Genomic DNA, 23,632 nt, shown 5'->3' with positions numbered 1-23,632 from the left:
AAATTAGCCACCTGGATAGTGAGAGCAGTGATGAGGAACATTTATGAATGTGGTTTATTTATTCATTTTAAATCCTGTCAGATTAGCTTGTGTTAGCTAGCTGGCTTCACACAGTACATATTCTTTGAGTCTTTTGAAAGTATCTGCATAAACATAAAAGTGATATTTTATAGCACAGGTAGACCAAGATAGCCTGTAAATATATTGTGTAGAGTTACCTGAAGAACTGCTAGCTAGAGAGTTGACTAGCCAAACGTTAGCTAGCTACATTAGCTTCATAGAGAAGGCCATTTATATATATATATATATATATATATTTCATTAGTTAAGTTAATTTAAGTTAAGGAAAACCAAACGTTGTTTACTATAAAACTTTCCTGTCGTGCATCTTTTAAAAAGACCTTTTAAAAATAATCCGAATTTTATGGGGACTTCTGAGGTTTAGTGGCGGCTTCAGTAATACGCACTCTTGTCTACTATCTAGGGCTCTAATACTCTAATATGTACAGTATATCTGTGAAAATACATGCGCATATATGAATGCTAATGATCTCTTCAACCTACTTCCTGCCCACATTGTTATAAATAAACCCAAAGACACGCCTCCTGAACGCACTGAAATGATTAATCACATCGTGGATAAGGCATCCATGCTGTGTATGTACTGTACGCACTGGCAATGTCAGCTAAGCATCCTCTGATACTCTGTACCTGGGAAGAACTGAAAACACGTTTTGCCATTGTATGACCCACACACACACACACACACACACACACACACACACAACATTCCTAAATGAGCGTCCTGAGGCATGAAAACTTGACACTGCTGGCAGGTTACAGTCATTAGGAACTCAACTCAATCTATCAGACATGTTCAAAGTCACAGGCAACACACACACACACACACACACTAGGGGTGTCCTATGAGTCAGATCTTTTGAACCAAGTCATGTTTCCTAAACTTTTCTAGCAAAATAGGGTCATCCATACTACCATATTAAATAGTATATCAATATAGTGTACTACCCATAATGCTGTACTAAAGAGTATATTAAAATAGTATGGAACCCAAACTACCATACTAAATAGTATGTTAAAATAGTATGGAACCCATACTACCATACTAAATAGTATGTTAAAATAGTATGGAACCCATACTACCATACTAAATAGTATGTTAAAATAGTATGGAACCCATACTACCATAATAAATAGTATGTTAAAATAGTATGGAACCCATACTACCATACTAAATAGTATGTTAAAATAGTATGGAACCCAAACTACTATACTAAATAGTATGTTAAAATAGTATGGAACCCATACTACCATACTAAATAGTATAGCAAAATGGTGTAGCACTCATACTGACATACTAGGTCAGATGAATATTTAACCCCTACTGCCTTACTAAATAGTAGTCTAGCACCTGTACTATCATACTACATAGAGTCATAGTAGTATGACATCCATCCTGGTTTATTAAATATTATGTATTAAATACTATGTTAAAGATTCTGCCGTACAAGCCACATAGAAAATAGCACGCCATCCATACTACCGTACTATATAGCATGCATACTAGATCCATCATCCATACCATACTGTACCACCTCTATAGTACTCTGGCATTTTAAATGTAGGCAACACAGCTACGCATCCTGTGTGCTGTCCTTGGCAGTGCCTGTGCAAAAACTAGCTCGCCATTCATAAGATCAGATTGACATCAGATATCTGTTTTTTTTCCCTCTCTCTCTCTCTCTTCCTTTTCTCACTGCCAAAAAACCCCAAAACAAAAACAGCTGATCTGAAAACAGCACTGCAGCTCCAAGAAGCTGCAGTGCAGAAAGAACAGGGCGAGTGGAACAGAATGAAGTCCAACTTAGAAAAAAAAAGATGAGGGAGGAATGATGAGTGGATGAGAGAGAGAGAGAGAGAGAGAGAGAGAGAGAAAGGGAGAGAGACAGAGCGAGAGAAAGGGAGAGAGAATGTCGGGCAGCCAGAGGAGAAAAGTTGAGTTAGAGCCAGATTTTCTTCAGCACTGAGACGGAGGCTCGTGTGTTTAGTCTGCAGTAAAAGAAAGCGCACTGCTGTTCTGCTGTTCTGCTGTCCCGGGATAGAGTGTGTGTGTGTGTGTGTCTGTGTGTACGTGTGCATGTGTGTGTGTGTGCGTGTGTGTGTTCTATGACTGACGGTGTGAGTCTGCACGTGTGCTAGAACATCAGGAGCAGAAGAGCACCGGTATATATCCTGAAGACGATTTCACTTTTAGATCGTACTGTCCTCTGGAATTCTCTCTATAGGACACAGAGAGAGAGTTACCTGAGCATCGGAAGAGGTACACAACACACACACACACATGATATCCACACTGTGCATTTATTTATTTTCTTGGTGTGCATAATTAACTTTTTCTAATGCCTTTCTCTGTTTTTTTTATATCCATTTGGCACTGAAGCCTCTTATAAAGAGCCTACACACACACACACACACACACACACACACACACACACACACACATATAGTAAACACACACACGACCCGGGATCTTTCCTCATAAACTGGAACTTCTGCTAGGACACCCTTGCACCTTGCACCAAACTCTGAAGGAAGCACCCAGAGTTCTTGGAAAATATACCACGGTGTGATCCAGGTGTGCACCCAAACCACCAAGGCCTTGGAGACGGAAATTCTGGGAGACGGACAGAATACTAAGGAGCGGAGAACAGAGAGCGGAAGAGAAACGTTGGAACGGACTGTGAGATGGAGATCCTGAAAGGAAGAAGGTTCCTGCCAGAAAGGAGCTCCGTCAGCCTTCTCCTGCTTGTCATGTTCAGTAAGAGTGCTGTTTCTTTTTCTCTGCTTTTCTTTCCTCAGGGGTTAAAAAAAAAGGTCAAATCAAGAAACATAAATGGTTCTTAAGTTTGTCCATCTAGAAGAACCTTCAAACTTGTGGGCTTCCTTTCAGAAAGGGTTCAAGGACGAATAAGTGTCATCCACACTGTACTACTATACTAAATATAATACAGTACCTTATAAATTGTCAAAAATGGTCGTCGAAATTGTGTACTAAATATGTTCTAAATAATAGATCAGTATACAGCAGTTGACAGTACATTGTATTTAAAATAGTATGGAACCCATACTGCTGTACTATATTATATGTCAATATAGTATGCAATCCATACCACTGTACTAAACAGTGTCAGTAAAGCATGGAATTCATACTATAGCACTAAACAGTATATAGAAATAGTATGGAAGTCATACTACCTTACTAAATAATATATCACTATAGTATGGAACGTGTACTACAGTACTAACTAGTATGTCAGTATAGTATGTAACTTATACTACAGTACTAAATAGTATGTCAGTATAGTATGGGATTCTTACTACAGTACTAAATAGTATGTCAGTATAGTATGGGATTCTTACTACAGTACTAAATAGTATGTAAGTATAGTATGTAATTTATACTACAGTACTAAATAGTATGTCAGTATAGTATGGAACTTATACTACAGTACAAATTAGTATGAATGATTAGTACAGAATTGAATACTTCTACCAAACTAAATAGTATTGAATAATAGTATGATATGCATACTACTATACTAAAAAGTATGCCAGTATCGAATGCCACCCATACTGACGTTTGTTGTTTTAATTAAAGTAACTTAGCATTATTTTTTTTGTCATTCTTTAAGAACACGTAAACCTAGATTTTTCCTTTCAGAAAAGAGTTCCATTTAGGGAAGTTAATAATGCTTAACATTGCACAGGAACCGTTTCCGAAGCGTACTCACTTTTAATACTGAATCAGAATCAGGGTTTTTTTTTCCCCCAGTTCATTTCTTTACAAGAATGAGGTTCTGAATTTGTTTTTTAAAAAAGGGGGTCAACTTAGAGTCCTTGTTGACTTTGAAACACACAGTAGTATGTTTTTTTTGTAGTATCTTGAAAGAAAAATCTAGCACACCCTGTGGTCCAATCTTGGCTTTCAGATGATCCACTTGTTTAATCAGTTCATCTGAGTGTCCAATCAGCTATCAAGTGCGCCTTCAATTTGGCTGTTAATGAGCGCCTGCAGCCACACCGGCTCTTTGTGGATAATATTCAAGACCCCTGTTCTATGTAGAACACTTCAGAAAAATCCAATTAGAACCCTTTATTATTCAAAGAAGCCTTTAGGAGCCATATTTTACTCTTAGACAGTATAGTAAAGATCACTCGATTACTGGGTGTCGGACTCTTATGTGTTCTGCACTCTTAGGGAAACGGTAACAAGAGATCGAGGTTCTACATAGAACCTTTAGGCAAGACTGAACCTTTTGAAAATTGTGAAAATGATATATTTTTAACAAATAGAACGATTAATTTTTTTCCCAAGAGTTGGGTGTAATTATAACATTAGTAAAGTTAAGAATACAACAGCTAGTAATTTATGACCATTTTCCACCCTGTCTCTGACCTTCTGACCGAAACGATCGGTCTTTGTGTCCTTTACCTTTAAGACTTCGATGTAACCACTCACTGCTCTGATTGGCTAACATCTTTGCCTATGAATGAATTATCAACGTCCCCTCTCATAACACGTGCAGGAACTGTTTTCAGCGACTGAGCGCCAGTGGGTGGGGCCAAGGGTGAAATGATGTAAAAGTAGGTGTCGATATCTTGCTGTTGGGGCAGTCATATGCAAATGTATTTGCCCGTGTGACGTGACAAATCCCGCCAAATAAATGCGTATTTGCGCGATACAAATACTCTTTTTGAGGACGTATTAAGCCGTGAAACTTGCAGGATGTTTTAATGGTACAATGCCCTCTTATATATCTAAAGAACCAGTAAGATTGGATTTCTCATGTCATGTCATGACCCCTTAAGAGTTCCTCCAGTGGCAAAAGCCAAAAAAAATTTTTTTAAAAAGGTTCCACATAGAACCATACAACAAAGGGGTTCCAAATTGCACTCACTGGACTCTAAGAACTATCCAAATAATCTTTCATTTATTTTTCCCAAAAGTTGAGGGTTCTATTTAGAACCTTTAAGAGTTCCACCAAATGGACAAACCAAGATTTTTGGAAAATTTTAAAAGGTTCCAAAGGGGTTCCAAATTGCACTCACTGGAAGCTAAGAACTATCTAAAGAACCCTTAAAGAGTTTAGGGTCCGATGTTGAACCTTTAAGAGTTTTTTTTTTCTTTCTTTTTTTCTAGAGGCACTAGTCATCCATTTTTAATTCAATGCAGCGTTGCCTTCACACACACACACACACACACACTAGCTGACAGGGTACATGCAGCTATGCAGTGTGAGAAATATGATGTTCTGGTGCTCAGGAAGGTGATGCATTAGTGACGATGCATTAGTTGGGACCATAAACGAATAAAAACATTTTTAAAAATTAAAAATAAAAATTATTTTTATATACCAGTATATCGTCACACCTCAGATTCAAAATCAGACTTAAAAGCAGTCTTCAGCCTCAGCCGAAGCTTAAGTGATTGCATGTAACCTTGTTGTGTTGGCCACGCCCACTGATAGTCAATAACCATCCTGCTCCAACTCCTCTGATTTAGCTCTGGATGTTACAGTGAGTAAAACACTGAACCGCACGCTGGATCTGAACTCTCTGACCCTCTTTGACGCTGTCTCTCCTGTACAAAAGCACTGGGTAAAATGAATGGATTCAGATTTTTATGATTTATTTATTAATTTATTTTTTGCTGGCCATGCGTTGTTCCACATGGTCACGCAGCAGCTGTGTAAACACCTGCATTTTCTCCTTTGGACGTCATCATCGAAAAAAGGTCCTGCTTCACTTCCGAGTCCAGGAGTCATGATTTCAGCGTTTGGATAATAATCTGAAACGTCACGGTTCGTAGACAACTCCAATGTCGCAGTCATGACGCACAGTTTAGCTGTACGTCGGATTTACGATTTTCGACTCGTTGCTACGGTGAAAGCTACGTGTTAAAACGTTCTCAGCTAAAGCAGCAGTCACATGAATAAAATTCACCCAAGTGGAAAAGCCAGTTCACTGAAGGGGAAAGGACACGGGGAGGAGAAAGACTCATATTTGTGTCTGGTCGTGGTTACGTTTTCTTCACACCGACTTTAGCTAGGGCAATTTGCAAGCCTGGGTCATGTGACTGTAGTTAGTAAAAAAATAATAAAATAAAATAGATGTGGTAAGATTCTCTTTTTCTCACCACGTTAGCCTTGTTGGATTTCTAAACAGGAACTAGGAGGCATCTTGTGACTCAGGACTGCAAGCATTGACGTGAGAACAAAACTAGCCTGAAATCAGCACCCTACAGTACAGCAAAGCATTCTTCAAGATACGTCTTCAGTACCTGCAGCTATGAGCATCCACTGAAGTACGTTGGACGGGACGGTTTGATCCCCGCTGATCTAGGATCAGTAGAAGCACAGGACGTGAAAACAAGAAGTCGCAAGATCAGCAGTATCAGAATGTTGATAAAAATAGATACCGGTCCCATGACCGACAGGGAAATTCAGCCTTTGTGGATATCGATTGCTGCCTCTTAGCTAACGAACGCTGTCCTCAGAACTTCCTGAAAAGTTATAAGGACAGTGTTAAGTAGTTTCCCGTAAACAAGGATAAAGGACGGGTTTTCCAGCGTCCGACAGTGCCTTCCTGATCACCAGCTGTGGAATGGGATGTTCAGCAAGCACATACAGTAAGGCCCACCATGTGATGTTCCACGAACTTTTGGCCATATAATGTATCTACTGTAAGTTGATATCTGGTGTAGTGATTGAACCACAAAACATACCACTGGTTAAAAAGGTCTTGTTTAAAAGTTGTGGGTCCTTTAAAGTCACACTGCGAATAAACAAGACTTTTGCAGAGCACTGGTTTACATTCCAAACTATTTATTATTTTATTTTTTTATTGTGAAGCAATTACAACTCTAATTTCTTTCTCCATTACGCAATGAATCTCTCTAAAAACGAATCTACCGCAATACGCTATAAATACACATTGAAACATTGATATAATATTTCTGACCCTTTGCATTCAGTTACACCGTCTCCAGAACATTTCGGTCTCCAGAATCTTTCACTGTCCCAAATATACGAGAAATAAGGACGACTCTCTGGAGATCAAAATAGCAGACACCCAGGCTCTATAATCGAACGTAAACCATCTTCGGTGGTTTTTAAGCCATCGATCCTCTAACATTAGGTTATATTGTGTGTATGTGTGTGTGTGTGTCTCATTATGGGAGCTGCGTCCAAAGCCTGTCTCTCGTATTGGATTTCTTATTTATTTTCTAGATTATGAAATGAATTTTCATTGCATCAGCGCTTTGTTTTCACTGTTCATACGTCTCAGTGCAGTGCATTGCAGACAGAGCAGGACGTAATCAATGCCAGATAGAGAGCGGTCGACTCACGCCCTCACTGCAGAGAGAAAGAGAGAGAGAGAGAGAGAGAGAAAGAGAGAGAGAGCGAGAGCAGCTCTGTTTTGTGAATGAGATTTTGCAGCATCATTGCTGCAAGAGAGAAGGAGGGAGACAAGAGAGAGAGAGAGAGAGAGAGAGAGAGAGTTAACCGTTCAGATAGCAAGGACACATATTTCAAGTAATTCCCATAATGTAAAATGTAAAAGAGATCCAGTAGACGAAGCACTAGATCTGTCTATATGATGGCTCTAGGACCGTTTTAACTGTAAAATAAATTTCACTGATCCCCTCAAATATGAGTCGCATTCATATAAATGTGTACAATAAAACCGTGGTTCTTTATTAGAGCTATAGAGGACATTTTTTTCTAAAATTGCCAATAAGTTGACATTAATTAGATACATTATTGGTATATATGACAGTTAAGGAAATAGAATATAAGTCCATGTAATAATATGAATACAATTTAAATAAATAGACTATTTAAACTGCATGTCTATATAGAACAGAAAGCGAACTGAAATGTTTATATAATTGAGTCGTTTAGGTTTGAACCATTCAAACTGGATAACAACCCTACAAATGGAATAGGAAATATAATAATAATTAACATAATTATAGATCATTAACATAACAATAATAAGCATATTAATGATGCTGGGTTGTGATTTCCACCGTTGTAGCTAAAGATTTTTAAAACAAATCACAGACACAGATTTATTTTTTTAAATTATTATTGCTGAAAGAGACAATACAATGCCAGAGGACATACCACTAAATCACAGATACATAAAAAAAATATAAATATATATATATATAATATATATATATATATATATATATATATATATATATATATATATATATATGAAGAATTGATATATTGTGGTTGATATAAGTAAAAAATTTAAATATCCTGTACAACAAAAGGCATTCTTTTAAACAAACACTGCTGTATGATGTCATCAGTGTGTGCCTCTTGCTCCTGTCACGCATGAGCCACTTGAAAATTCCCACCAGCTTTTGCGGTGTGTTTTTGCTGCTGCTTCTCACCCTAGAGTTTTCTTTCTTTCTTTCTTTCTTTCTTTCTTTTTTCACATTTGTGTATTTGAACCTGTTAAAATGTATACATCTGAATCCGTCTTCACTTTTTGCACTCTGTTCTTGCTCCTTTACTTCACTGGATGTTTACACCTGAGGTTTATAACTTTACTGGTGATGTACTTTATATTTATGCTTCTGATTATTTCGACCTGACGTGTATTTAAAATGGAAAGTCCAAATAAACGCGCGGTGCAGCTCAATAAACGTGTAACGCTCTCCACAGCACGGTTCATCAGCCTGTTCCTTTATACAAGTAGATTTTAGGCGAGCTGTTCAATCAACATTAAACCTCATATCGTAGTTTTATCTGTCTAAAACGATTAAAGAGATCCACCTTTAGACAAAAAGAATTAACAACACTAGTGGGAACAATCCTTTGGACAAAACACCAATTTGATCAAATATTGATTATCGTCTCTTTGAGCAGCTCAGAGTCCACAGTCGTCGATGATTTCTGTGAGGTACCTTGAACCTCTTTGGCATTTTTTCTTCTTCATGGTCGTCCCCGTAAAGGGGGACGCCAAGTTTCAGTTTTTCTGAGTTTCACTGCCACTGATGTTGGAAGTGGTAACTACTGGTGTCATGTCCCAAGGATATACCTCATTCCGAAGATAGTCCTCCGTATCCTGTTTATACTTCTTTAATTGAATCTCCATCAAATGATCCCAATACTTCTCTGTGGATGACTTAATAGAGATAAGAATGGAGTCAAAATTGTTTGGTGAGCCAGCCAGGAGTTACACAATACAAGATCTAACACAACTATTGAAACTAAAGCAGATTCAAGAGCTGATCCAAGCCATGGTTTGGATAAAAAACAAAAAACAAAGAAGACCTACCTAGCTAGGTAGATTTAGCCTTTGAGAGGTCTGGTTTTATCATAAAGACTTGGCAACTTTGTTATCTACAGTATATCAACAGGCTATACAGCTACAAACACTACAGAATCTACAGTATTTTGGGAAATGTTTATGAACTGGAATTCTATGCTACACAGCATTATAAGCCTAGAAAGCCTATTTTGGAGGGAATAAAAATAGCTAGCTAAAAAGTTATATCTAGCTAACATTTCTCCACAAACTTTGCTTAATTTTACGGTCTGAAATGAACAATGACACTGAATAGTAACTGATGTGTGGATTTTATTCCTATTATTTTTTTGGTTAAAAGGGATGTTGACACTGGAGCATGTCCTACATGAACAAATCATGTACTGTATGCTGAAGACATCAAGCGACTTAATAGACTCATGTTGGTATCGTATTACTTAGAAAGCAGAACGGATTGAGAGAGATTAGGAGGATGACCTCGGTGGAAAAAAAAGAAATATTGTTTCAATTTCTGCTGGGATTGATTGATTTGGTTTGAATGGCTTCCAAGTCCATCCATTTTCGATTCAGGTACAGATCCTATATATCTCTAGTATTTAATTAACCAAACTATTGTTTTTTTTATTAAATAATTACGAGATTACCACGAATGCTATATATCAGCACTTCCATGTTTCCCTGACGAAGCGCAAGATCGTTACAGATACCACCACAGTCCATTAGATCCATTCCGATGAATCATCATTAAACCGTAAAGTGTAACCACATTATTATCATTGGCGACCTTCCATTGGAAGACCATTAAATACGTCTAGAATTAGTCATAGGCCACACATTAGTCATTTAGAACTCATTATGTATGCAGAATATACCGGGAAAACAATGGCAAACAAAAAAGCTATTAAAAGCTTTACCAACCTGTAATAGTGATGATCTTTCTCTGTGTTTGAGGGACATTCTACCTGAATCGCTCTTATTTTCCCTATCTCTAAGGTGTGTATGGTACATTGGAGGCACTGGAGATGAACACCGGTAAGGTCCCCTTTTTGGAGGCGGTGAATGGTAGTGACGTCCTGCTGCCCTGCATCTATGCCAGTTGCATCGGCATCGAGAAACTGTACGTCAAATGGGAGTTCAATGACAACGGCACCATGGTAAAGGTGAGGCCTTTCCGATCCTTCCGCGACAGAACATCCGTGAAAGACGTTAAAGACTTTCACTCGGCATATTTTTCCAGAATTCCGAACATCTTTCTGCTCACACCACAGGTTCGGATAGGGGGCGGGGTTAGCGTTTGTAACGTTTTTCTTATCCACTTTTGTGGTAATCAAACTAAATTTGGCAGCGTTGCTGATTGAATTTGTGGAATTGTGGGGTTTTTTTCTTCTTCATTGATAACAAACTATCTTGAGAAATGTGATAACTATTTAGTATGATATTACCTTGCCTGCTACTGTAGCTAGCAGAGTAAATGACGGGAGGTAGACACAGACACAGATATAGTTACAGGATATGGAAACTTGGGCAAATAAAATATTGGGGTGGCCATTAACAGGAGGAGATCCAACGGTTAGAAAGAGTATTGGAATGGTCCAGGTCCAGGTTTCTGGTTTAAGGATCAAACCAGTAAATGCATTGGTCAGATTATTCGTCCAATCACATACCTGTTTCATCCAATTAGGTGATGGACTCCGTGGTCCCAACGGATCACGCAGAGCCAGTGAACAAGCACATTTACCGGGAGCGTGTGGCATTCATGGGTGCCAGTAAGACAAACAATGTGTCCATTATGATCTGGAATGTGACCTTCGAGGACGCTGGCCAGTACACGTGCTTCGGCAAGAACCCCAAAGAGATGGGCAAGAACCACAGTGCCATCTTCACACTCTACGTGGTGGATGAACGTGAGTGAAGTTGGATTATTCGATAAGACTACGTCCTGCGTCCGTTTTGTTCGATAGTGCTGCCTAATTTCCTGCCGGTAAAGCCATGATTGTTTGTGCACTGTAATCGTGCCAGTAATTTCACGGCCTGCTTTCTCTTCCTCTTATAGTACGGGTTGTGGATAACACTCTGACCATGATCATCGTGTCGTGTGTGGGAGGAGGCATAGCTCTGCTGGTGATCTTCATGCTGCTCAAGAACCTCACGCTCTTCGTCCTTGCCAAGGTCGAGGAGAAAAAGTAAGAGTGATATTATGGTTTTTCTTTTAAATAATTTTTTTAATACACTCTATTCATTTGATTGAAATATGTTTAAGGGACAGTTTGATTAAAAATCTCATTCAGAAAAATTTTAATTCAGCTTTCCACAAATATAAATATAAATAAAACAATACAAATTTTACGATAATCAATTCTGCGAAATTGATTTGAAAAAAAAAAAAACAAACCCTGACATTCAAATGAATCTAAAAACGAAGCGTTTAGGGGGACTTTTTTCCCCGCCTCTAACCGACCTCTGATTGTTTGTTTCGCGTCGCAGCAGAAATGTGGGCAGGACTAAAAATATATAATAAACAATCATTTTGTGTTTTCCTGATACACTAAATAAAAATCTTCATCTTCTTAATGATGCACAGACACAGTTACAGTACAGTAACTATTCAGGCCTGAAAATGGCTTCCATTTTACAGTGTGATGTCACAAGTCTCGTTTGGGCTACGGGGAAAATTATGAGTAAGTGTAGTGAGCACAGAAATAACAACCTCTTTCATCTCTCTCTCTCTCTCTCTCACTCTCTGTCTCTCTCTCACTCTCTCTCTCTCTCCCGCGTTCTCTCTCTCTCTCTCTCTGCAGTAAGGAGTGCCTCGTCTCCTCAGGGATCGATAATACGGAAAACGGACTGTCCGGCTCCAAAGTGACACCCAAACCTACGCCAAAGAAAGCCTGAGAGTGACACACACACACACATATATACACAAATGCACACTTTAGTCAACATCCTGACCCCTTCCTGTCTGTTCACATCTCTGTTTTGAAGAGAAAAGAAAAAAAAACACACAGTTCAGTGTGACGCATTTATACATTTAGCAGTTTATTATTTGTATATTTCGCAAATAAGTGCAAACGTGAACGACGAGTACAGGCCGTATCGAGGTGTGCATATATTGCATCTCGTTACATTAAAAACAAAACAAAACAGAACAACATATATACACAGTTAACTCAGCCGAACTCACGCAGTTGGGACTGCATGAAGCGAATATGACGTAAAAATGTATTTATCCCATCATCGGAATTTAAATTTATTTGTTTGTTTTTGCTTAAGATGAAACCAGGTGCCTGTAGACGCTTCTGTCGCCACCTAGGGGTGGGGAGGACTACACTAATGCAACGCGCGCACACACAAAAAGAGTAAAAAAAAGAAATAAATGCAAACCAAACAGAATGCAACAATAAAAACAGAAAACATATAGATGCTGCTAGCTGATGAACGAATACTTGAAAATCTATAGAAAATAGATCGTTTTCCCCTGGAAAACACAAGTGCAAATAAAACACTGAACATGCTGCTTTTAATTCAAATTAAGCGATGCTTTTTCTAGCATGGTGACAGCCAACACATTTTTATTATAACAGTAGAGGAATACAATATATAAATAAATATATATGTACTGTAACAGTGTTTACTAGAACAGTAGATGAATATACTTAGTAATTTTTTTATTAACTAACATATGAACTTATTAAACTCAGATAGTCCGCACTGTAATACGAATGTACGCTGATATAAATAAAAACACACGCATATCAAAATGATCGCCACTCAGCAAACTTACAAATGCAATATTCTGACATTTTAACCAGCATGGGATCAGTGTAGGCTTATTATTAATAATAATAATAATAATAATTTAAAAAATACATTGCTGTAATGTATATAAGCTTTGCCCTGTGTAACATATAAAACTAACGAACACTGTATATTTTTTTGTTCAGTTTGGGGGTCAGTTTGCTACGTAACCAGGTAAAGTATGTCCAGATGTTCTACTACTGAAATACAGTAGGTACTGATTCAATAAATGTAGAATGTAAAACGGGAAACTGTTTGAAATACGATGCAGTGCAGGGTTTGCACACGGACCGATGTCTTGTTTTGTCATTATTTTCCCTCCACAAAGTCATAAAAACACCACGAATTCAACAGAAAGCGTTTTTTGTTGTTGTTGTTGTATTTTGTAAATAATGTTAATGTCATGATTTAGCTAATGTTGGCGCAATGATTTTCCAACATTAATGTTGGAACGCCAGAGGAATCTCGGCAGCAGCCGGTTTAGACTGATTTTACACGGCTGTGGTCAGGTTTAGTTGTCTGAAACCTTCTGACTAGGAGAAGACGTTCACGGCAATTTCCAAGATGGAACTCCAAGTCGGACTTTTGGGAGTCAGCCCCAATTTCTCTTAAAATATGATTACAAAAAAAAAACAACTTAATTATTTCAGTTTATATTAATTATTTTTTAAAAAAATTCTGTATCTGCTTCAGCTCTGCTAATGTTTAGGAGAACATGTGTTAATGCTTAGCATTAACACATCTATACGCTAACGCTAGCTAATTAATTAAGAGTTGATTAGACACTACAGTTGCCATTTTTATTTCGGAAATGAGAAGCCGGACAAATCGGAAGTTTTCCACCCTTCTGAGTTTTGCGCCCATGACCGAAATGGGACATACGTCCTACCTTTTAACAAATCTCGTGTTAAACACATTGCTAACTTTAGCTAGTTACTGTAGCTAGCCTGGTTTTGATTTGGGTATTGTTTTTCTTCCTAGAAATGACTCCTATTGTAAAACCCTACATAATGCAACTGAATATAAGAGAAAAGACGTTCCAGTGGCTGGAATACTGCCGATTACTAGTAAAAAAATAAAAATAAAAATTCTATTATAAAGTACAGTAACAAGTTTGAAGCGTGGGTTTCTGGAACTCACTCACAGTTGTGATCACGGCTTGAAAAGACATTTTATCGTGGTCCGTGTTCGTCAGAAACAACGTCAACCTGAGCAGATCTGCTGTTTAACTCAATGTTGACGCGTTCTAGACTCCTTTACTGACTCGTTGCTCAGGATTTGTGCAATACAAGCTTTCTCGATCCTGGTGATCGACATTAAATGCCGTCAATACCAGCATCTTCAGCTCAAATCGATGTTCTGCGGCTAATGGGAGACTAAAGTGATTTTAAAGGAAGAGGACCGAGCTGGTCCTGCTTTTTTCACCCCTCTCAGCAAGATCGATTGTTCTGGATTCTTCTGAAGGAAACCGTTGCGGTAGATGAAAGCAGGGTTGTGCGGGGTTTTCCTGACACGTATAAAGATAAAGTGCAAAATTGGAGATTTTTCCTCGGGTTTTACAACAACGGTTAGGATTATAGTTCATTGCGGCAGGTCTACAGTTAAAGAATACCAAGATTATATATTATAAATTAGTTTTATTTCTTACAGCAAACTGATGTACACCGTTATATCTAGAATTGTTCCTTGTAAGATTACTTTCAGTAATAACCTCACTCACATTGCCTTACATGATTGATTATGTAGAACGAGTGTTCATTTACATAGACTGATTTCTGTATTAGTTTGGGATGAATTGTGAATATCTCTTTGGAAAAAAATTAAGTGACGTGAAAACGGTAATCAAAAGGATGAGAGGACGTTACTGTGATAATTCAGCAATAAAGCGTACTCTAGCTATGCACTAAATGATAGAAAGTTCGGCTCGGTGATGAACAGGGGGGAAAAAACCTGTCAAATAACATCAGTAAATATTGACGAGTGGGAGATTTTAGACTGATAGAAGTGACATAGATAAACTAATTTACGCTATATATTATTGCAAATTGAAAATGCAACTGATCCGTCATTATTTTACCATCTCCACTGAACACGTTGTTGGATGAAACGATATCCTTACAAGACCTTCTGACTGAGGATTTGTTATTTAAAATGTCTGATGTGCTGGATGATGTGTCAGTAACTGATGCATTAAATGATCAATACTATAATTCTTCTCAATGTCTGGTTATTGGGAGTTACAGGCACATTAATGGCTTTTTTTATATAAAATTCACAGGATGAGGTTGTATGTAAGTGGGATGACAATTTAATGTAAATCTACAACATCCTTGTTTAATTCAAATCCATTTAGTCAACAAATTTACTCTAAACTAGGAGTACACACATATGGTGCAACCTTAGACCACTGCTTTAACCCATTGATTACTTTTAAGCTAATTTTTAATTTATCGATCGATCCTGAATCCTGCCAATCGCACATTATCCAAGAAAAGGAAAAAAAACAAGTAGAAATACTTCCTTAAATCTCTTTATTGAAATACATTTATGTTTATTTTTTCACAAGTTTCCTGTACGACAGTGATAGAACACAAGGCATGACCATTTTGATCTGTATATTAAACACCGATCCGAACACTAAAAAAAACAAACAAACAAACAAACAACAAAACCTTCAATTAAAAACAGCACCCAAAATGCCTAATATTACTTTAAAATATGTATAGAGAGCGAGCACATGGACCAACGAACATGACGTCGTTCCTATAACGCGAACTCAGAAGCCCATGTAACATTCAGAATTCTAATATTGGCAAAAGATTTCTTTAACTCTACAGGTACAACCACGTTTCAAATGGTCCTGTCGCGTCATTAGATGCATCTCCAGGCTTCTTAAGGGTATTTCTGCAAAGGGACACGACAAAATCAGCAGGTGATGATTCGGTTGTTTCATTTTTTTTTTTTAAATAAATGAGGCATTGTGACGTAAACTTCTCCTTACAGAAAAACGTCACGCATCAACAATTACACGATGTTTATTACTTATGCGCGATTATTGTCAGAGACGCGGTCATGGAAAATGAATCGACACCTTCTGGCCGATCAGAATAGAGAATTTAAAAGCACTGTGGTATAAAAAGCTCGAGTCTGAAGCGTGAAACTTGATAACGAAGACAATTGTCATTTCAATTCAATCTTAAAATCGAAACCTCATACACACGCACATCCATGATGCTGTAAATCCAGTTCAGAAGCTGTCGGACGTCAGTGTAAATTCCAGGTTGGTTTTTACGGGCACAACCGCCTCCCCAGCTAACGACACCCACCAACTGCCACCGGGACGACAGGAACACCAGCGGACCCCCGCTATCCCCCTACAGAGAGCCAAAGGTTTGGATACAATCCAGTCAGTAAAGGTTTCATTTTGTTTTATTAAGTATACTTACTGCAAGATCATCCACAAAACTCTAAAACAAGGTTACATAAGAATCTACTCAAGAAATAAAACACCGAGTCATGCACTTCGAGTAAAACGATCAACGGTAGGGTTGCGTTACTGTTACTGCCTCAAAGTTGATTAATCACCTATAGCAGCACATCCTGAAGTATTTTATTAATCCGCCACCTTCTGACCAATCGGATTAGAGTTCAATCCTGTGCTACATAGAAGAGCTCATCACCTGACAGGAATCTACGCCTCCCTTCAGAAAGCCAGCGCACAGCATTCTGGGAGTGACGCCCAAACCGTAGACGGACGCGTTAGAGCATACGGATCGGTCGATCAAAGGAACCGTGGCTTTCTGCAGAACATTTGACAGATGACCTGAGGGTGAGATACCAGAGAATGAGTCGAGTTGAAAAACAAGCAGTCTTACACAGATATTTTCTTACAGTTATTATGCAACTCTATACAAACAAAAATATACATTTTTTCCATATGGAAATGATCGCTCTTTTTTTTAAGCCCCACCCACTTACCCTTCTCTTGTTGTACGCCCCACCCAGTCACAACGAGTTCTTCCCCTGGCATGATTGACAGCTGGTATGGGGGCAGGCAGACTGGATGGATGGAGGCTGCAGGAAGAAATGGGATGTTTTAAACTCTCGATAGATATAGCTTGCAATTTTATTTATTTATTTTAAAGTAAATGGATTTCCAGATGGAATAACAAAAACAGCTACAGTTTGTGTGTTAATCAGTTTGTGCTCATTTACAACTTGGTGCAAGTGTTTAGCTGGAGCTTTGTTCCTTAAAAAAAAAAAAAAAAAAAAAAAAAAAAAAAAAAAAAGTGTAATTCTACACAATTTTCTATGTTCAGTTCTAAGCCGTCCCCAACTACTATTAGTTCTTGAAATTCTTAACATTTGGACGGACACCCACTGATGTAGGAGCCAGAAAAAACGAACTAAAACAATCAACTATTAACGATATCCAGTGACAGTACTACAAAGGGATGGATGAAGTGATGGAAGCTACACCTCCAGGAAGAACATCAGAGGCGAGTCGGACCATGGCGATGTCGTAGTCACGTGACACAGAGTTGTAAGCTGGGTGTAGCAGGACGCTTTCCACTGACACAGCCCCAGACGAGGTCATGTCGGTTTGGCCTAAAACCACCCTCCACTGGCTCAGTTCTTTGTTTCTTCTGAGGATGTGTGTGTGTGTGTGAGAGAGAGAGAGAGAGAGAGAGAGAGAGAGAGAGAGAGAGAGAGAGAGAGAGAGAGAGAGCGCGAGCGGATCGTACATGAGACTAGTTTATTGGTAACTTGGGTCGTATACAGTTTATCTACATTTACAGTAGGGGCGTAAGAGAATACGAATACGTTATTTGGAACAAACATCATGATAATGTGATCATTCTAAAGAGATACAAATACAGATGCGAATACAAGGCACACAGTTATTTTTACAGAAAGCTTTGACAGAAAGGTTCAGGGGGCATGTGGTCTAGACTACAGGTGCATGCTGGGACTGGGATCCTGTGGGACGCACAAAACGTTTTTGCTTTCCTGCAGGTGAGTGGGAAAAAAAACAAAAACAAAGACCATTTACAGCCTTCACTCATCCTTAATAACTGCCTGGTCATGATCACACTGGTTTCAATTAGACTAGTTTGTTTTCTATTTTGGGAACCAACTAAATGTGTTGGATTATCAACTCCCAGGGTCAAATTTATTTATTTGTTTATTTTAGGCCACACCTACTTTGGGTGTCAATCCAACTAGAAATACAGATACATGAAGCACTAAACCGATACAGATGGTATCATCCTAGTTTACATGCACAGCTGTGTGTGTACACATCAGATACACACCCAGCGAAGCAGTGAGCGGCGCTGATTATCCATCGTGTCGAGATTAGCGATCCTCCACACGAATGCTGCATGTCCCATTGCACACTAACTTGCCATGGCCACGATTCTATTGTTGTGTCCTTACCACCAACAATCCGATCTTCACCAACCACCTCACCACAGTCTACACACACACACACACACACACACACACACACACACGATTACAACCCATTTCCAATGCAAGTTCACAATCACATCCAACTATTTCAATGAAGTCTGTACATGGGTTGAGTTTTAACATTAACCCCTACACACTCACGTACCTGAGCAGGACAGCGATATTACCGAGCCAGACGCGCACTGATCTCTGAAAGAACACACCACATTGAGAAGTTTAAAGAAACTGCATCAACACCATGGATCATTAAAATATGAGGTAAAATGAGCTGTACCTCATACGGAGTACATTCTGAATGTTTGCACTTGCTTCTTGGTCTTCGTTATTGACGACACTGAACGCAGTCTGTAGGTCAGGATGCAGACTCCTCACGGGAACTTGTATACTCCGTGGGCTCCTACGACCAAAAAAAAAAGACGGGACTCGAATTTACACTCATGCATCAGAAAGTTCCAAACTCTGCAAACTACAGTATCCCTGAGTTTTAAATGCAAACACACACACACACGCCGACAGTCATGAGTTCAACTCGACTACTAGGTAAAGATACAGATTCCACCATGTGGATAATCAGCTGACTTTCATCCATCATCCAGCTCAAAGTAATCAGACTTATTTTTTGCCTCAGACTTTTTTTGTGCCTCGGAACGTATCAGAGTTGGCATACAAATTTTCCCGCCAATCCTGACCCGACAACAGGCTGAATGTTAGTTACTGTTCCACTACAATCATCAGGAGACTCAGTTTTGACTTACTGTAAATCACAAACACCAGCGTGCAGAGAAAGGTAAATAGCGCACTTATATAGCACCTTTATCCAAAGCGCTTTACCCTGGGTCTCATTCACACACACACCAATGGTAGCAGATCTGCCACGCAAGGCGTTAACTTGCCATCGGGAGCAACTTGGGGTTAGTGTCTTGCCCAAGGACACTCCGGTATGTGGAGTCACGTGGGCCGGGAATCGAACCACCAACCCTATGATTAGTGGACAACCCGCTCTACCACCTGATCCACAGCTGCCCCAAGGTACTTCTTTTTGTTGCCGTGTATGGAATTTGAGTCACACACACGTATTTTGTGTATTAATACGACTTGGATTACCAAACTTTAGCATGTGTGTATGTGTACTTACTGTGTATAACCCAGTTGCTGGCAGGCTAATCGAGTGTATTGGGTTCTCCAGTTGTCTGCACATACAGTGCTCCATGTTTCGTTGTTAGCAAAAACCTGTAAAATCAAACTTTCACCCATCAACCTCACTACACACACACACACACACACACACACACACACACACATATATATATGATACATACACACACCTGGATACACCTGGTGGACAGTCTTTAGACTGATTTAGGGTGTGAGCACGTACCCGTATGCGTGGTGTTGATCCTCAGGCTGGACACACAGTTGAGCTCGTCCTCTCCAGAGTCACAGTCAAACTTCCCATCGCACGCGTTTACGATGGGAACGAACGCCAGAGACTGAGCGCAGAAGTAAAACTTTGAGTTTATGTGTCTGATGACTGAGAGAAAATATGGGAGAGACAGACAGAGCTACATTTTATCATCTTAATGAACGTACACAGTATTTTAATGCTTTTCTGCACTGCAACGCTTTAAGTAAGGAAATAAACAATGTTAGGGACATTTTGTTCTAGAAAAATAAAATCAGTGACATTTGTGTGACTGGAGTTACTGATCTCAGCCTGAAGTCGATTCTTTTCTTAGAGCACCACATTCAGAAGTCTTTTATTCCTCTTACACCACAATTATTCACCAATTTCAGATTTATTAAAATCTGTTTAGAGTTACATTTACAAGTTATTCCCTCAACAGCTTCTCATTTACAAAGAAAAAGTTCTGTCCTGAAGATGTCAGAAAACTTACAGCTTTACATCTGACTGTTACAAAGTGCTGACACTGGAGACTCCTTCCATAAAATGTGGGGGAAAAAAAAAAATAAATAAAAAATAAAAAATCTCTTCACCGGATCAATGAATGCATTTAATTTTAAACAAATTAATTAATTAATAAAATCCATGTGTGCAGTCCAAGTCCCTGTGAATGAGCCGTTACTACAGAAATGATAACGTATTAGAATGAGCACATTAATGATATAAAAAAAAAATCCCTTGGATCAAAAATTGAGTGGGGTTTAACAAGCAATAAATCCTGTAAAGTTTCTCAGTATCGACCCTGCTGCTGTAAAACACCCAACTTAGTCCTGTACTGACAACAAAGCTTCACTAGTAAATTATTGGTCCTGGAGACGACGACCACCACGACCACCACCACACACTTTGATAAAGATATGGCCACATATCCTCGGCCATACTGAGTAGATAAAGCATAAAAAAGAAGTTGCTAAACATCTTGAGTTACAAGAACATTACCAAAATTACAAATTGGTCCTTTACCACAGTGGGATCAAGTGACTAATCTAATACAATATAACATAATATAAAAATATTTAGTGTTGATATTCTTACTGTAGTGTAGTCCCAGTGCCAGGAATAATAACATGAGCAGCACACAGCAGATGATCAGAGCAAACCTCAGCCTCTTCTTCCTCTCTGTCTGCAACTTTGATAACCTTCTCGACTGCACAGGCATGGCCACACTGTGTGTGTGTGTGTGTGTGTGTGTGTGTGTGTGTGTGTGTGTGTGTGTGTGTGTTACAGAAATATCAAAATATCCAATCACTTAAAATGGAGAAACATCTGTAATTCCTATGTGTTTTCCCAGATATACCCATGCAACACTCACCTTTTTTTGTTTGTTTGTTTTAAATAATTAAAAAGAAGAAAAAAGTCTGTATGTGTGTGGGGTAAAGCATGTGCATGTGGACCACAGCATATCTACCTGAAGACACCCTTGACCAATCAGAATGCATGGATGACCTATGACATCATCTGTGCATAGGTGTTCTGAATAAGCCTTGATGAACTGAAGTTGGTTCTAATGGTTAATTAGAGATGAGCTGCAGTGTTAGTGAGAGTCATGTGACTTTACGGGTTCAGTCCAGTAGACAGACTAAATGCTAACCGTGCTATAAGAGTAATAAAAGGCGAATCAAATCCCAAATCAGGCTTTTTAAAGAGTAATACCTATTTATCAGACTAGTAAGTATTGCATTGCTAGCCTTTGTTTATTGTATAAATTATAATTTTGGTTATGTCAGTGGTAACAGGAACTAGCTAATTTTTTTCAGATGTCAAATATAACTATAAACTAATAAAAGTTTGTAAATTTAATTACAAAAATATTGTAACTGTTGGTGGGTTGCTGTGGTAAAAGAGGAGTCAAACACATTGGGAAATAATGAACAACAGGGTTGTTTGACATGACACGTAGTCCATTTAAAGAACACTTTTTATCCATTTGTAGTTACATTTAACGTCCATGAAACAAAAAACAAGTGACCACAAATCAAAATAAAAGACTTTTCCATGTCGGAACACTTCCTGACACTGGAGACTCCTTCCATAAATATTCCTTCTTATGGAAAACATAACCGTATCAACAGGCAAGCACTGTTCTCAAATGATAGCATGCTATTAAACTTTCTATTATTGGTCTTAGGCTACATGAAGTGTCTGCCGTACAATTCAGTTCTACGCAAAAAATAAACAAACAAACAAACAAACAAACAAACAAACAATAGGAATGAAGCAATGAAGCCTGCGCATGTCTCCAGCACACCAGCAGATGGCAGCACGTATGAATCCTGAATTCTAGTTGTTTGTATGCATTAATGACTTTAGGTGACGCGCACAGCTCTGATCACACACATGAAAATCGCAAAGGGTTAAAATAATAATAATTAATAACCTGTTGTAAGGAAGGAAAACTTCACACTACCAGTGATTCCTCCCTTACCACATATAGAGTAAATATGACCTTGGAGTTCGTGCTCTCGTTTTAAACAAAACAAAACAAAACAAAAAAAAGGGTTCAGGAACACAGCGATACTGTTCTACTAATGAGGCCTAGCTGAGGAAGTCACAGCGGCCCCTATGTTTTCGCTGAGGGCACCTTTGACTGTTAGGAGAGATATCACAGAACCGGTCTAACATCAGAGAAAACAATGTGTAGTCTGTGATCCATGTGACTAAGGAATGTACTGATAGGCGTGTGTGTGTGTGTGTGTGTGTGTGCATGCATGCATGCATGCATGTTTCAAATAAAAGCAGTTCATCTTCTGTTAGGGTTTCTGATCAGAAGGTCGGGGGTTCAAGCCCCAGCGCTGCCAAGCTGCCACTGTTGGGCCCTTGAGCAAGGCCCTTAACCCTCTCTGCTCCAGGGGGCGCTGTATCATGGCTGACCCTGCGCTCTGACCCCAACTTCCTGACATGCTGGTATATGCGAGGAAAAATAATTTCACTGTACTGTAATGTATACGTGATCAATAAAGACTCGTTATCATTCTTCATTTATAATAGCAGCTTGGACAGCAGTTTGAGCTTTGTGAGGTTTATATTAACATGCTTGTCCTAATACGTTGTTCTTTCCATAGTAACTGCTCATTCACAGGGACCGGCACGGCAGACGCGCCGCATAATCGAAGTCTAATACTAAACAAATGGTTATGTAACAAATTGGAACGTGTCATCATTCATATGGTGACGTTTTCTGTACGCAGACGTTTATATCACATGGAAGGAGTCTCCAGTGTCAGCGCTTTGTAACAGTCTGAGGGTTAAAGCTGTAACTTAAACTTGTCCCGACCTTTTCAGGACGGAGGAGTTTACGCTCTGAAGCGCATGACAAGTCTTATTTACTTCTATAAATGGAATTTTTTTATTTGAAAAAAAACCCTGTATAAGAGAATCAGAACACTTCTGAAACGTTCTGTCAGGAAAGTACCTTCAGGGTGTACCGTTGCCTCTAACAACACCACACGGAGTGTTTAATCTAACTTAAATCATCTGCCCGTTTTTATGTAGTTGATAATAATAATAATAATTCAGATGCTAGTCATC

At 38.8% G+C, this 23,632-nt stretch overlaps 1 protein-coding gene across 1 annotated transcript; it reads left to right on the top strand.

Moving 5' to 3' along the window:
- Window positions 1-1,537: 1,537 nt before the first annotated feature.
- Window positions 1,538-12,264, top strand: scn4bb (sodium channel, voltage-gated, type IV, beta b). Its single transcript, XM_053617585.1, has 6 exons — window positions 1,538-2,341; window positions 2,462-2,839; window positions 10,366-10,532; window positions 11,054-11,276; window positions 11,426-11,555; window positions 12,171-12,264. Exons 2-6 carry the CDS (start codon window positions 2,767-2,769, stop codon window positions 12,262-12,264), a joined length of 687 nt encoding a protein of 228 aa, XP_053473560.1. The 5' UTR covers window positions 1,538-2,341; window positions 2,462-2,766.
- The last annotated feature ends 11,368 nt before the right edge of the window (window positions 12,265-23,632 follow it).

The sequence above is a fragment of the Ictalurus furcatus genome, chromosome 28 (assembly GCF_023375685.1).
Source record: "Ictalurus furcatus strain D&B chromosome 28, Billie_1.0, whole genome shotgun sequence".
NCBI lineage: Eukaryota > Metazoa > Chordata > Actinopteri > Siluriformes > Ictaluridae > Ictalurus > Ictalurus furcatus.
The sequence above is the reverse complement of the archived record's forward strand: the minus strand, read 5'-3'. Positions and strand labels throughout refer to the sequence as shown.

What these genes read in the sequence shown, in the direction of transcription:
- scn4bb (XM_053617585.1), top strand. Translation starts at nt 2,767, where the DNA reads ATGGAGATCCTGAAAGGAAGAAGGTTCCTGCCAGAAAGGAGCTCCGTC. An exon ending in TCTCCTGCTTGTCATGTTCA is followed by an intron (nt 2,840 to 10,365) that starts GTAAGAGTGCTG and finishes CCTATCTCTAAG; the next exon opens with GTGTGTATGGTACATTGGAG. An exon ending in ACAACGGCACCATGGTAAAG is followed by an intron (nt 10,533 to 11,053) that starts GTGAGGCCTTTC and finishes TCATCCAATTAG; the next exon opens with GTGATGGACTCCGTGGTCCC.